At 34.3% G+C, this 14,193-nt stretch overlaps 1 protein-coding gene across 1 annotated transcript; it reads left to right on the plus strand.

Moving 5' to 3' along the window:
* The first annotated feature begins 120 nt into the window (after positions 1-120).
* LOC130647142 (fibropellin-1-like) lies at positions 121-14,089 on the plus strand. Its single transcript, XM_057452897.1, has 17 exons — positions 121-1,192; positions 3,899-4,084; positions 5,612-5,725; positions 6,135-6,245; positions 6,812-6,940; positions 7,311-7,493; positions 7,994-8,107; positions 8,662-8,772; positions 8,947-9,168; positions 9,730-9,840; positions 9,918-10,028; positions 10,531-10,641; positions 10,967-11,077; positions 11,434-11,547; positions 11,886-12,166; positions 12,427-12,619; positions 12,980-14,089. The coding sequence occupies exons 1-17, from the start codon at positions 307-309 to the stop codon at positions 13,225-13,227; spliced, it is 3,336 nt and encodes a 1,111-aa protein (XP_057308880.1). The 5' UTR covers positions 121-306; the 3' UTR covers positions 13,228-14,089.
* Positions 14,090-14,193: the final 104 nt, after the last annotated feature.

A 14,193-nucleotide genomic window follows, 5' to 3' on the forward strand; every position in this document is an offset into this window, starting at 1 on the left:
CATATGTTGAAAGCCTATTCAAAGTGTCAAATTCTGTGAAACATTCGGCATGTTTCACACTTCACAGAGAGTGTTGTGTACTTAACTTATGTAAGTAAATGTTCCGCATCAGTGAGTTTGAATGATTTGATGCTAGAATGTCCCTTCTGTATGAAACACGGTTCGAATGTATTTGTACATAAAATATATACTTGCCTGAAGATATATATTAAAAATTACCTGGACAAAATCTAAATACACAAACACACTAGGCATTTTTTATGAAGAAAGCATGAGGGAATAGAGAAAGAGAGAAAAAATACAAATATGAAGGTATTGTTTACACTGGCAGTAATTTGTTTACAGTTAGGTGTGTTAAAGACCTTAGTAAACGAGGACGAAGATTTTGACATTAAGGTAAATAATGACAAGTTTACTTTACCGGACGAAGAAAAGAAGGAGTTAGCTAAGGAGGAGGGAGCTCTGCACCAATCAAAACGATCGCACATACGAAACCACATAGGTGAGAAAAGGAAAAACATCCCATTTGCTCCTGAAGTTACTGCCGATGATATTAAACGCCAGTCGTTGGAGCACCCGATCGTACATGCTTACGTTTCAGACAGACCAAAGAACACGAAGCCACATAAGAAAACGGTAATCCCTGCGGGGAAGAACTTAGTTTATGATATTCATGATGGCCCTAATGATGGATACGCTGAACTAGACCATGATGTGTCAAAACGTTTTGAATTATATCCAAAATGGTTTTCGCATAAAATCCCACGGTTGTTCGGAAAACATTTTGCTAAACGGTATTACCATCCATTTGGCACGGTTTCAAACAGAGATCAGATCGCTCGGAGTAAAGTAAAAACTGCAACTGGTTCAAAGAGAAACTATCACATGTTGCCAGCATCGTGGATGCACTCACCACAGTTGGGAAATTATCATCATAACCATATTACTATAAATGAATCACCGAAAGAATTTATGGAAATGCAACCAGGTAGAATAGCACCTGTAGGGCCTCCGAGAGGACCGTCTTTAAATCTCGCAAACGCGGTAGGAGAGATTGTTGATATTCCTGATAATAATGGAGATAATGCAGAAAATAATAATATAGATGATCACTTGGATGATGATCTTAGGGAGATACCACACACGTTAATGCATCACTTAAATCCTGATGAATACGCACCCGCATATGCAAGTAAGCTTTCATCCAACTTCTTTATTTTAAGTGATATTATTATTATTCCGAATATTTATACAGAATATAGCCACTTCAGTGTTTGCAACACTGTTATCAATGTGGGTCCTGTGTTCGGAATGTATACATTAAGTATACACCGGCATTACCTACCCAATTTCCCTCACATGGCATGAGTTGACCCGTAGCTGTAGTAAAGACACTTGCTAAACATGCCCGCGCTGTGGACCGAACCACGGACCTTGTGATTACGAAGCAAACTCCATAACCACAAGGCCACTTGAGATGCAACACGGAAATCTAATTACCAGACACTTCACATACTCAGCTGTTTTAACTGGATCAAATGCAAAAAATTCTTTGTTTCGTTGTCTCAGATCAAATCTAGTCTGTAGTATTATTTCTTAAACGACTATTAAGATAAAAGCAAAGCGGTTATACGCAATAGGAATTTTAATGCTCGAACTAAAATCCGTCATTGCAACACTTTAAAGGAAAAGGCCCTGCGAGCAGTATAGCTTGCACTGAAAATTTAATTATTGATACATTATTTCGCTCAATCACGAGTGTTTATAATATGCAACACATTCTGCTGCAGCGAACGTTTAAACGGGCCGGCAATCTCGTTCGTAGAACTATTTTCAAAAAGCTTTGAGGACAATAATGCGCCTGGCCTACTATATTTGTTTAAGGCGGCCGTACGCAACGAATCATTTAGGACTAGTTTAGTACATTATTGCTACTTCTACACAGAGATATTTTTTAGGCGGTCAATACACCCTATTACACCCTTGTTTCCAAGCCGTCGTACCGAAGCATTTAGGATGGCTTTGAGACAAGGGTGTCCTAGCGATATATTTGCCGAGGTTGAGATGGGTTTGGGACTAATGTTATTTGCTGCTACTTTCTTAAACTGTTCAAATCTCTCTTTATTTTGTCATGAAAATTTAACTCTGGTCAAGCATTGCACACTGTGTAATTATAAAGAGGAGATTTGTTAATTCTCTATTTTTTTAACCCCACAAATATTAAAGGTGCAATGTTTTTAACGTAGGCTGCGTTGTTTGTTTGTTTGTTTGTTTGTATATCTTGCACTATTTTTTTAAGCAAATTGTTCGTTAACAATCATAAATGCGTTGAAACGTACATAAACGAATGGAAGGGGATATTTAAAAGGATTCTATAATATCGAATGAATTGCAGAAATGGATTAAATTATTGACACGGCGAGCTGATACATTTACTGCAATACTATTCTAACGACAGTGGTGAAATTGTTGTGTTTTTAAAATTCCTGATTTTTTTTTCTTTTTTGGCAACAGGATAGACATGGTTTAAGGCCAGAGGAGAAAATGTCTGTTGCAGGGGCGGGTCGAACTCAAACATTGGTAGCATTTCGTGCGTTTTTACATGAAATTTTTGAAGTAAACAAGAACACGTGCTCCCGTGTGAGGAAAAAGTAACAATTTTTGTGGTAATATTTATTTGTAAGGTAGCTTTTGTAAAATATTAGATGCTAAAGTAATAGCTATCCTATACTAAATTTTACTGTATAAAAAACGAACATCAAAGTGCGAATACGTAACTAGCTAACTACTAAAGCTATAGCTAGCTGGAGGGCATACCAATCCCATTATTGCCAGCATCAAGTTGTGGATTCATAAAGTTCTAGCTATCACAATATCTTCCAACAAAGTTTTTGCATTCACATTGACCAGTTTCTTCTGCACACAACCCAGTTGAAAATTGAGTATCACAGTTGCATGCTAATGGGTAGTAGAATCAAATAGAATGATACAGTAAGAACAGTTTCTTGTATTACTTAGCATATTCAAGTAGATCGGAGATTCAAAACAAACAGACAGAAATTGCTTTTATCATTTTCAGTATAGACGCTGTTTAATCTTATTTAGTCTGGGTGGGCGAGTAAAAGGATCCGACACACCCTTGTTCTGCGTTCTCTATGATATAAAATTATTCAATTCAATCCTAAATAGTAAATAATATCTTCCCAAGTAAGATAATGCACCAGATGAGCCCAACACATGTTAAGATATGCTGCTGGGCACCCCCACCCCTGCACTTCACTCGTCTTTCCAACCACGTTCCCAGGGCTTTTTGTCTCTCATCGGTGAAGAGAATTCTCCGCTAAATTGATATACTATAACAGCAAGAAACAATAAAAACATTAAAACACTTCCCCTACCGTAAATTACATTTTAAACCTCAGGAGTTGATGGTCCAAAACTAGACAAGTTGCACCTGTTCTATTACAATCAAAATAGCATTTTTATCAACCTAGTAAACCCAATATATACACAGTTTTTAGTGTCTATCTTCCCACTCAAAAAAGGATTTTCTGCCTCTTATGTCGTCTCACTACACATAGCTATGTGTTGTGAGACATGCTAATGGCAAAATAACATTATAGGCTTTTTTCTCCTTTCAAGAATTATTATTGTGCTTTGCATAAAATGCCAGTCAGTGCGTGTGAAGATGCCTGGGAAGAAGTTTAAAATGGCATGCAAAAATATCATTTAAACAAAGTGCACAATTTTTGAGTTGTTACACACTGACCAACCAGTGCTATTAAGAACCATTCTTCTTCTGAGTGGGCAACACATTTTCTGTTCAAAGAAATTCTGTCCCTCAATTGGAATATTTCTCTACTGACTTTAAATACATTTGACATATGTATTGTTGTAGATCATCCAGATGATCATTGGTTAGATTATGGAGCACTTCCACATGGTCATCACCATCGGCATCCAGAAAATCCATGTCTTCATGCACCATGCTTGAATGGTGGAAGTTGTCACTTTTTACACAGTGTTCCAGTATATCATTTTAAATGTAACTGCAGACATGGTTTCTCTGGCCATTATTGTGAACGTAAGTATTATCTTAATTCTTAAACTTCGGAGATTGTCTTAAAATTTTCCCACATCAGCCTTTCTAGGTAAACTTAACCTCCAGTGTCAAAATAGGTTTACATAAAATCAACTCGCATTAGCGTACTATCGATTAGAAAAACTTAATTGTTTTTGCCCAAAATTTATAATCTTTCTCAACAATCTAGAATATGAGTTTATGGTTACATAGCAGGTATTTTGCATTATTTTGAACCAGGGCTGATCAAAGATTTATTACAACACTTATATACAATTTGAATTTGAAGTTTCTGTCCCAGTAATTTACCATTATTGACAAAACTAAATTCAGTGAGACAATTAGACAATTTTGGAACAGCACAAACAACTATTGTTGGGGAAAGTTTACAAAAAAGAAATTGTAGGTGTTCCAACCAACTTTTCTTATCTGGATGACAGATTCCCAATGCTTTAATACTTAGCCTGCTTCTTAAAGCTCATCTGAACTCTCTATATCTTTCACACTGAAGTTACGCTAAGTAATTATATAAAAACTAGTCAATAAACCCCGTGGAAGAATCCACTTGTGCATATGAAAAATGAAAAAAAGCATCATTTGAATTTTGATGGCGTCAGCAACCCATCCATAAAAAAAATTAGAACCTTGTTTTTATGTTACCTCTGTTGTGTAGAGCTTAAAATGCTGATCAAGAAAATGTATATTGTATATGATCATGCGCTTTTGATGAGCAGTTAATGAGATATAAGGGTTTAAAAATTTTGCTGAAGTCAGCAAAGACCTGCAAGAACACACAAATTTTGTTTTAAGAATTTTATATATCTAATGCCTTCATCGTACAGATCTTGAAAAGAAAATGTATAGGACCATGTATCTTTGACAAACAGTTGCAGAGATATTGGGGTTTGAAGGTTTTTGATGACGTCATCAACCCATCCATTTCAAAACGGATTTGGAGACCCAGTTTTGGGAAAATTACCAAAATTGGTCCTAGGTGGTCCCTTGTTACCCACACAGTGAAAAAAGATTGACATCACCTCCTCGTTTCCAAGTTATTTGGTCTCAAAGTTTTAAGTGCACTGTAATGGCTTCATTAATTTAAGACATTGACGTTACATTCATGTTATTACGTTGCGCCGTAACGTCAGAAAGTTTAACATTTGAGACATAATTTTTTTGGCGATATCAAAGGAAAATAAACACATCCACCGTGCCTGTTACAGACACGCAGACAGACACACTCTCCGTATTATTATAAGGGATTTGTGCCTTGTCTCAGTTCTTTATAACTCTTTAGTGATGACCCCTTGACTTGGGATCTGTATATACATAGGTTTGCAATCAAAGCGGTTTACTGGCAACCTAGTAAACAAGTTTGGCTCAAGTTTTCCACAGCTCCTAAATACTAATAAAGGTTAAGTGAAGATTTTATGCATATAAATGTGACCACAAAATCTTCTGCACGTCATGCCATTTTTTTCCTTTTTATTAGACCTTTTGTGCTTCTTATGTACTACTTCTTCTTTTTAGATACTCCATTTTCATGTCATCCAAACCCTTGTCAACATGATGGAATATGTACAAAAACAACAACTGGATTCTTCTGTTCATGCCCGCAAGATTATAAAGGACATAACTGTCAAAGTAAATCAGCTTTTTATGTTAAATATAATAATTTTGTAAACAGTGCATTTGTAATTACATTCAGTTACATTCTTGAATTGTCACCGCACATAGTTCTTATCTCATATTTTTACAATTAGAACACATCTTTAACTTGTCAAAGTGTAATTGTCAATGTTCACAACACAATTTTGGTATAGGGGACTACTTTACGTAAATAACTAACTGAAATATACCAATTTAGGGGTTGAAATTGGGGTATCAAAAAACTAATAATTGTTTAAATATATTGACATCATATTGGCCAATTAGATAGTTGAATTTGTTTTATTCTAAAACATTTTTGAAAAATATAATATATAAACTAACTCCCTATTTTGGTCTTTTTTTATAATATTTTTAAAATGTAATAACTTTTTTTCCATTTCAGTTCAAAGTGCCTGCTTACAAAATCCATGTTTAAATAACGGTGCTTGCACAGAGACAGCTGATGGTTTCATCTGTCAATGTGAAAAAGGTTTCACTGGTCAAAATTGCAACGGTAGGCAACTAATATGATATACTTAATTTGATAACCTTAACCCTATTTTGTCCAGGGGGGTGAATTCTGCCACCACCCCCTTCTGCCGATTTTTGCTATTAATCAGTTATTATATTTATCTATTAAGCACCTGTATGCTAAATATTTATGTCCCATACTCTCAGGGCTTCAGATATCGATTATTACTCAAAACTACCCCTAGAAATCTCTATGAATTCCATAAAATCGGAAAAATATAATAACTTTCGTTAGAATTCTCCTTACCAACTCCTTTATCTCATTGACTGGAATCTTTCTGAGAATTTTTGTCACATGATTAATCTGATTCCCTGATTTTTTAGATTTTACCCGAAAATCTGGAAAAAACAACAACTTTAAAATAAACTTACAAAAACTTTAGTGCTAAAGAAATTTTTATTCAATTTATTATCTTGATGAAAAAATAACGGGGAATAATTTACCTCAGAATGTGTCAGTTGTAAAAGTTTACAAATTTACACAATTTATTTCTGTTGATTTTTATTGGCAGAATTTTTTGTGTGATAAAAAATGTTGTTGTATTTCAGAAAAGGTCAGTCTTTGTGCAGCAAATCCATGTGCAAATGGTGGTACATGCAAAGAATTAGAGGATGAAGGAAGATTTGAATGTACGTGCCCCAGTGGCTTTGGCTGTGTTGATTGTACATGTCCAGTTGGTAAATAATTTTTTTAAATCATTCTTCCCTCTCAAGGTTGTTAATGTTGATCATGGTCACTATTTCACCTGAAACATTATTTACTGGCAAATCAAGATAATGAATCAGTCCCTCTAGATGACATGACTTTGAAGCTAAGATCAAAATAATGTTTCTTAGTTTTAAACCTTTCTTGTAGTTAAACATACAAAAATTAGTTCTATAAAAATTCTTAACTAATTGATATATTCTGTATTACTGATTTTACTAGAGAAATTGTGGGAGGCCCTATTAAACATGCAAAGAAAGAATAGAACAACTATCTTTAGAAGAAACATAGGTTAGGTGTGGTTCAGAAAAAAGCTAGTCACCAAATATTCTTTCCATTTAGCAATTACTTCAAGCACCCCAGCTGCAATTGTTGTACCTGGAGTGGCACCAGCAACTTCATTGACTGTGGCGACTGGTGCTGTATGCCCAGATAATGCATGTAAAAACGGCGGTACTTGCGTGAAAAGTTATTCTGGATTTAGTTGTAACTGTCCACCTGGTTTTCATGGAATGGATTGTTCTAGTACGTGTTTTTTTTGCTTTGCTATTGTCTTAAAAACCAGGCAAGTAAATTAAGAAGCAAACACTAATTCCATTTAATTCATTTTACTAATTCCATTTTAGTCAATGAGTTTCTGATCATTTTCTGATAAATCATATAATGATAATATTATAATTTAACATTGGCTGTTAATTTAAAAACTACATACATCTACCATTGCGGTTTTACTAATTCACATTAGTAGTCATGTAAATTAGCAGTTTAATTAAACTTAACAAAATAAATGAAAAATGCTGCATTCTGATGCGGCTCTTTAAAGAAATTTTATATGCTTAAAATAGATTTTTTTGAACAATTTATAAATGCAAAATCTAACCAGGAATAGAGGACGAAACTCTGATGTTTTCTCTATACAGAGATCCCTATCAAGCTATATAGAACAGAGCCATTCAATTTGGCACACCCTGTTGCATAAGTTGTTCTTGCAATAAATTACTGAATGCAACAATTTTTTAATTTAGCACCTGACCTTTGTACGCCAAACCCATGTGAAAACGCTGGTGTATGTGTTCAAGATGGTGATGAAAACTATAAATGCGTTTGTCCTTATGGCTTCAAAGGAGCTGACTGTCAGAGTAAGTTGAGACCTTTTGTTGTGTTTTATTGTTGTTCTTAAGGGAGATTTATGCTTTTTGCCTCACCATTTGTTGAAACAAAAGGTTTAAAAGAGATAAAAACAAATAACCCTTCAATACCTTAAGGGAATTAATTTTTGCAAGAACAAATTTTCGCATTGAAAATAAAATTTAATTCCGCAAGAACTATTCTTTGCATAGTGGACAAAAAAACAACGACACTTTGTGGACAAAAAGGTAAGAAAATCCAAATTTTGTGGGAATTAATTTTCGCGAATTTTAAAAGTTGCAAAATCTGCCGAAATTAATCCCTGCCAAAATTACACTCCTTAATGTAGATACTCACTCCATTTATTTCTATTGGTAATACTGCTTGACAATATGTTATAAAACCTCACAAAACAAAGATTTCTTTATCAAAATATAAAGCTCTGATAAACAAACTTTCTCCATGATAGAAGTTGCAATTCTGTTTGATATTACTGTTTGGTCATTTCTAACAAAGTTCTTTGTTGTGTTCTTTAAAATAAATGGATAATTGTATTCCACTTTAGCTCCATTAGCTTGTTCAAGTCATCCATGCATGAATGGAGCAACCTGCATGGAGACTCCAGATGGTTTTCATTGTAAATGTGCTACAGGCTACAAAGGAAAAAAGTGCACTGGTAAGTTCTAATAACATTTCCACATGTGATAGAAGTTATGCATACACTGGATTGAATTAAATTTAAAATAATGTTTTTTTTACCATAACAAGTATATAGCCATCGTAATGAGAGGTATTTTGTTGCAAACTGCTATAAAAGGGGGTAGCATTATTTTTCATGTTTCTGCACTAGATCTCAGTCCGTGCAGTAGAAACCCATGTATGCACAAAGCCACTTGCCTTGAGAAAGGTTCTCTTTACACCTGTACTTGCAAAATTGGATACCGAGGTAAAAGCTGTCGTGACAAAGATCCTTGCGTTCCTAATCCATGTGGTGGTAATGGTATGTGCGCAGAAGTAAATGGAATCACCACATGTAATTGTACCCGTGGATGGATGGGAGAAATGTGTGAGAGTAAGTGTATAATTAAATGATAATGTGTTATGGTAGATTGTCTGTGAAAAATATATTTACCATTATATTTTTATTTAATGGGTCGGCAACTGGTACTTACTTATTGATAGTAACTCTGGGTGAACATTGGCTTAGGGCAAAATGATAATAAAAATGAATTTCTTATCTAGTCAATTAGGCGTTTTTATCTTTCGATGTAGTTTAAAAACGATAGTCACAAGTCCTGGGGAATTCTTGCTAAATGAAAATGTAGAGGTAGCAAGCTAGCCACAATATGCCTAGATTGAGCAGCCAAAATGCACCTAGACTGCTGAAGAAACGTGGCTGGAAAGTAAAGCTAACAAATCTTACCGCAGCTTGCTGAATTAGTTTAGAAACATTTAACGTAACGTTGTTATTTTGCCTGAGCTATTATTTTTTATCCGCTGAATAATCACTACAATAAAATAAATCTTTTAAAATACCTAGAATTGTGTTTTAGCAACATTATTTGCAAAAAACAGTGGAATTAAAAGTACAATGAATTTGTTTAATCACACAACATCTTCTTTCTTACTCAAGTTGAAAACCAGTGCCAAGCAAACCGCTGTTTGAATGGAGCAACGTGTGTTCATACATTGGAAGAGTTCAAGTGTGTTTGTCCTGAAGGTTTCCATGGCACCAATTGTGAATGTGAGTCATTTGAACATTGGATGAAGAATTTTTTTCTTTTTTGCATATATTCATGCCAATGAAATATTTTGTTTCAGTTCGATCACCTTGCCACACAAGTCCATGTGAAAATGGAGGGATTTGTGAAGCTTCTGGTAGCACTTTTGTTTGTCGCTGTGGTGCAGGTTTCCATGGTGAAAGATGTCACTGTATGCCGGTTTCTATTTATCATTCTTTTTTCATGTTTTTTTTTTATTCTCTGTTTTTTGTAAATATGCTCTAGCAAGCTCCCTAAAATTTTTACTTAAAAGGTTACAAGTATTTTTCCATGTATGCTGATTCTTCACTTTTTAAATTTTATGTTACTTTTAAATAACTGACATTTAGATCATTTAGCGTAAAACGTTTCATACGTACAGTGAAAACTACCTCTTAACTTATCAACAGTAAAATATTTTTATCTGTTAATGGAATAGCCTTTAGTTTTTACCTTTTCAATTGTAAAATTAGGACATTCGTCACAATGTGTTATTTAACAATCAACCATGCATCTGAAAAAATTAAAATAATTGCGATTTATGTTTTTAATTAAAAGGAATAAATAAATAGTAGTTTTTTAATATAACTGACAATTTGCAGCGAATATTGGCATTTATATTTTCCATTATATTTAAACCTCTCATATTAATTAACATATTTTTTTAATTCTAGTAAGCAGTCACTGTCATCCGAATCCTTGTCATAATGGCGGTCGATGTTTTGATGGTGATGAAGATTACATATGTGAGTGCCCACACGCTTTCACCGGAAGATTATGTGAAGGTATATTTTACTTGTTACTTGTGAAGCTTTTCTTTAGCTTTGTTTCTATCTTCTTCGAGTTTTTTACCACCCAGATTATTTCACTCAAGTTATGTTAGTCGTGTGTTGAGTTGTTGAGATGGGCGTCAAACCTGCAAAGTTGCGGTTATTAGGCTAGTCCTCTACCACCTGGGCTATCCAGTTACTGTATAATGATACGAAAGTGATATTTTGTGTTTGCAAGTTCAAGATTTTTTTTGTATGACAATTTATAAAAGAGGTATACTTCGATTAAAAAACTTCGAATTTCCTAACCCTTCATGTAACCTTTCTTTATGATCTATAGAGAGACATTCTTGCATGTCAGAACCATGTATGAATGGTGGTCATTGCATGGAAATGGATGACGCCTATCATTGCAAATGTCGTCTTGGATACTTTGGAAGAGATTGCAGTGGTAAACTTTTGGATTAAAATATACTTGATTATGTCTTCAAGGCTATTAAACGTTACTGATGGCTGTATCTGAAAAATGCAGCATAACTATAAAACTGTTTTAACTTATTGCAGGAGTTTTATTTAAAGAGTGATGATAAAACTTTTTTTTATTAATTTTATGGTTTGAACAAAAGTTTATAAAAGTTTTTTTACGTAGAAAAAAATGGACTACAACACAGCTAATTAGCCATTTGAGCAGGAACGAAAAAAATTCAATGGATAAATTTGTGAAATTAACAAACCTTCGAAGTTCTGTTTGTGTTATCGTTAAAATATATTACAATTTCACATTCATCCAACTCTTAATGTATTTAGATTACGTATGTGAACAAAACCCATGTCGAAATGGTGGAACTTGTATGCCAGCAAACACAGAAATAGGTTTTGCATGTGAATGTGTTTTTCCCTACCATGGTCATCGATGTGATGGTACGAAATATTTTTGTCACTTTAATGGCGCTGCAACATCATACCGTGCTTGGTCTATAATTTTGATTAATATTCTGTCTCTATATAACTATTATTCAATACGATAAAAACATTTCTGCAGAGTCTAGAATCACATGCTAGGTCAACTTTGATAAGTGGATGCCAGCTAATAACTTAAATAATGACCAATGTTGCGACAAGTACTCAGCGTATTTTTGGTTCAGGAATATTAGGTAATCTCCATTGTGCAAATATTGTTTTTTGTTGTTCTTATCATTTGGGATAAGTTTGCTTACAAATGAATCAATAAAATAAGTTATTTTGTGCTTGTTTTTCAGAGGTCGACCCATGCATCCCCAACCCTTGTAAAAATGCTGGCACCTGTCACAGTCATCTACAAAGAGTACGAGATGTCAACTATCATCTTGGTCCAGTGTTTCATGGCACTGATGAAAATGTTGTATCGGTGGTCGGACCAATTCACAATGAGACAGTACATCATGCGCCGTACTATGACGAAGCCTCACATGCAGTCAGTTACCTTCCTGATGCTCAGCTGCAGACCAATGAAGTCAATCACTTCCATTTGACGTCAGATACGCCTTCCAAAGTATATGATGTAAGAAGCGTTTTATTGTTAAAGTTTATTATTGTAACTTATTACATTAGGTTAATTAAAGACTTACTTTCACGAGGTACAAATAAATGGATTACGCAAAGATTAAGGGAGGATTACCTTGACAATTTTCTCTAATACTTATCTTTCGTTTCATCGTCTATTTTTGGAAGATTTTAGGTCTAAGGAAGCAAAATTCAGAAAATATAAGCATGGCGTATGTACATGTACTTTTGCAATTTTTATTTTTTTTATTCGCACAGGACCAACTGTACCATGCTCGCACTGAAGATGATGACGACAATATTGGACACTCTGGTCATATCATTGATCCTCATAAGAAGCACGAATCTGCAAATCATTACCATGTTGAACAGTATCCAGACGATGGTGGGCATAGCATCAGACGATCCCATCGTCCAATTGACGAAGAAGAAGCCGAAAGGAGGACGTTTAGTAAGTACATTTCTAATATGAAGCGTACTAAATAAGTAACGCAAGGATTTAAATTAGAGGCTCCGTTTTCACTGATCTTATTTGATCTGTCAAAAGTTTTTGAAAAACTATGTGTCGATCGATAAATGTTTTGCAAGCACTTGCATTTCATTCCTACCGTCCAAGAATTCTCTACTGCTACAGAATTTCCGCTTCTGGCCATATAAGCGTGAAGTTGCTGAAAAAATAGCCGTGTTTAGATACTAGATGTAACTTTCAAAAAGGCGTGTGAATTTTAGCTGTATAGACAGGTTGCGTCAGGATTACCATTTTCTCTGTTTTTTACTTTCATTTTACTCAAGTTAATATTTCAATTTTTAGAAGTGCCACGTCATCATCATCTGATCGTCAGCGAAGTCGATGGCATTTTAAAACGAAGATCGAGAATAAAACGAAAGCACATTTTAAACCTTCACAGACGTCATAAAATTATCGACGCCGTCCCGAAAGTAACGATAAATGTGCGAAATAAAGCGACGTCGGAGTTGATCAAACGAACAATCCACGATTTATACGTTTGTCAATGTAGCGATGGTTACTTGGGAGCCCACTGTCAACGTATGTCATAATGTTCGCTCCTCCTCGGGTGCTGTGAAAGGGATTCTGAAAATTGGAAAGTTTATTTTCCACTGTCTTGCTTGAGAAAAATTAAACAAAAAAAATTGGATAATTAAAGATAATAAAAAAATCTTATAAACTGTGCGATTTAGTATGCAGTATTCGATTTTCATATGGCTTTTTAAAACCTAAAAATGAAAAAATAAAAGAAGTAAAAATTTTTCCAACATCACAAAAAGGAATATTCAAAACTTTTAAATTTTCAAAATTAACGGCAAAGAAATGAATATTTCCAGTGGAGACTTATTTTCCGAATTTCTTACCTAAAACTGTCCAATTTCCGTATTTTACACAACTAAAAGCAATTGTTCAGGATCCCTTTGGCAATTTGAATAAAAGCATTCAGAGTTAGCGTAGAAACATATGGTCAGTTTTGGTCTCTTGATTTTTAATTTTATTTTCTACTTTCCGTCATCATGCTTTTGTTCAAATTGGTGAGGGGTGAACATCCTGACATAATCACGCATACACAAAACGTTTTTTCACATACATTCATGACCACACGACACAGACACACTAACTTTACATCTCACTGGATATGTTTCAAACCTTCAAAAGTCTTCTAACACTTCATAAAAAGGTGTTTTTATTCTTTGAGACTAAAAAAATATATCCTGTAAACTACATAAAGACTGTACCAAGAGGAGATTGGAACGGTACAAATTAGCACTAGCCGTGCGCACTATGACTTTACGTGTGACGACATCATTCACATATACACATTTCGTATTACTTGAAAGAAAAGTTATCTTTTTAATTTAAAATTTTATTTATGGATTTTATGTTCAAATAATATGTTTTATTATCGGACAATTGTTTTTTATAAAGCACACTTCGTTAAATTCCACACTTCCCTAATAAAAAATTGATACTTTAAAACTTCCAGTGGGAGAAATACTTTAAAACTTCTGTACCAA

The sequence above is a fragment of the Hydractinia symbiolongicarpus genome, chromosome 6, assembly GCF_029227915.1.
Source record: "Hydractinia symbiolongicarpus strain clone_291-10 chromosome 6, HSymV2.1, whole genome shotgun sequence".
Lineage (NCBI taxonomy): Eukaryota > Metazoa > Cnidaria > Hydrozoa > Anthoathecata > Hydractiniidae > Hydractinia > Hydractinia symbiolongicarpus.

What these genes read in the sequence shown, in the direction of transcription:
- LOC130647142 (XM_057452897.1), top strand. Translation starts at nt 307, where the DNA reads ATGAAGGTATTGTTTACACTGGCAGTAATTTGTTTACAGTTAGGTGTG. An exon ending in ATACGCACCCGCATATGCAA is followed by an intron (nt 1,193 to 3,898) that starts GTAAGCTTTCAT and finishes GTATTGTTGTAG; the next exon opens with ATCATCCAGATGATCATTGG. An exon ending in CTTTGGAAGAGATTGCAGTG is followed by an intron (nt 11,078 to 11,433) that starts GTAAACTTTTGG and finishes TAATGTATTTAG; the next exon opens with ATTACGTATGTGAACAAAAC.